A 1561-nucleotide genomic window follows, 5' to 3' on the forward strand; every position below is an offset into this window, starting at 1 on the left:
CCCAGCCAGTGCCAGGGCAGAGACTCAACGCCAGTGGGGGATGAAGGGCGTTTGGCCCTGACCCGAACCCCAGGGACCCCTGAGCCCTTCCAAAAGTAGCTCAAAATGAGCACATTGACCTAAACCCGTCTGTTTCCAGCCTACGTTTGCTGCCCCGGGGGAGAGCGTGTGCTCACCTGGAAGAACTGCAGCTGCTTCTCCTGACTCCAGAAGAAGGGGTGCACGAGGACCACAGGGGCTGAGGGCCGGTGCTGGGGCTCATGGCTGATCATTGCCGTGATCAGCTCTCGTGCAACAAGCGTGTCTGGTGGGGAAACACCACAACAGAGAACTGACCCCCCCTGAGACGGACCGGGAGCTGCGCCCCTCGGCTCAGGGCTGCCTGCGGGGACGTGCCTGTGGGGAAGGGTCTCACCGTGAGCTTCTTCCTGCAGGCAGCTCAGCTGGTAAGAGCCCGACAAGATGTTGGCCTGTCGCCGCAAGCTGTCCCCAAAGGGGTGCTGCCCTCCGGACACCACGTAGTAGAAGATGCAGCCGGCAGAGAAGATGTCCACAGCACACGTCTGCAAAACATGACGGTGGAGATGGGACCCTCACAGCAAAGGGCAGGGAAGGTTTCACCTCCCCACTTCTCCATCTTTCACGTGAACGTGTGTTCATTTGCTACAGAGCTGCTGGAAAACGCGCGGCAGTGGGGCTGGTGCCTGCCCTGCCCTCTGGAGCCAGCAGAGCACCCGTCACACCGGGTCCCTGCCAGGGAGGGTTCCAGAGGTACAGACAGGTCAGGACTTCACAGCCAGACAGACACATCAGGGCTGCTGGTGTCTCACCCCGCTGTGCAATCCAACCCCAACACAAGGAGCATGATGCCAGCACCAGTACATGCCCTGCCAGGGACCAGTAAAGCAACTGGCTTCCAGCAAGAATGGGATTCCCTGAGCTGAACAGACGAGTGGAAGCATAACCACGGCCTCCTCCGACCTCCCCACCCCGAGTTCCAAGGGCTGCAGAAGATGAGATGCCCTGTGCTGAGCATGGCCAGGCACTGTCCCCGTGAGGGCAGGAGAGCAGAGGTGGACCCTGGCTGGGGTGGTCCTGGCAAGGAGAGCCAGTGCTCCATATCTGGGCTGGCTTGGGATCTCTGACTTTTTGCCTTAATTGCCCATTTCAGCAGCACACTGCGGGTGCTGCCAGCATGGGAGGCAGCCACGACGGGCTCGAGGAGCGCCCGAGGCAGGGGGACGTCCACGGCTCACTGACCGGGTTCTCCTTCATGGTCTCCTGCAGCACCTCGGGCGCGATCCAGCCCTCGGTGCCAGGGATGCCAGAGCGGAGGCTGAAGCTCTGTCGTCCCCCCTGAAGCTTCTTGCAGAGGCCGAAGTCAGAGATGACGGCTCGGATCTGCCCGTGGCGATTCGGGACGGAGATGAGGATGTTACAGGGCTTCAGGTCACGGTGCACTGGAAGGGAGAGCACAGTGTCACCCGCCACCTGGCAGCAGGGCTGGAGCAGAAAAGGGCTCTGCCCCCGCCCTGCACGCTGCCCACCCGACTGCTGCCGC

The 1561-nt window shown here is 62.1% G+C and overlaps 1 protein-coding gene across 1 annotated transcript in view; it reads right to left on the bottom strand.

The window, feature by feature from the left end:
- Positions 1 to 176: 176 nt before the first annotated feature.
- The window catches only part of LOC104531475 (serine/threonine-protein kinase/endoribonuclease IRE1), a gene marked incomplete at both ends in the record, with an annotated part of 3661 nt that continues 2276 nt past the window's right edge, over positions 177 to 1561 (bottom strand). Inside the window, 3 exons of the mRNA XM_010176364.1 lie at positions 177 to 304; positions 416 to 563; positions 1261 to 1460. Coding sequence (XP_010174666.1) covers positions 177 to 304; positions 416 to 563; positions 1261 to 1460 — 476 coding nt within the window. The remainder of the gene's footprint in view (positions 305 to 415; positions 564 to 1260; positions 1461 to 1561) is intronic.

Source organism: Antrostomus carolinensis, unplaced genomic scaffold (assembly GCF_000700745.2).
Source record: "Antrostomus carolinensis isolate BGI_N321 unplaced genomic scaffold, ASM70074v2 scaffold26869, whole genome shotgun sequence".
Lineage (NCBI taxonomy): Eukaryota > Metazoa > Chordata > Aves > Caprimulgiformes > Caprimulgidae > Antrostomus > Antrostomus carolinensis.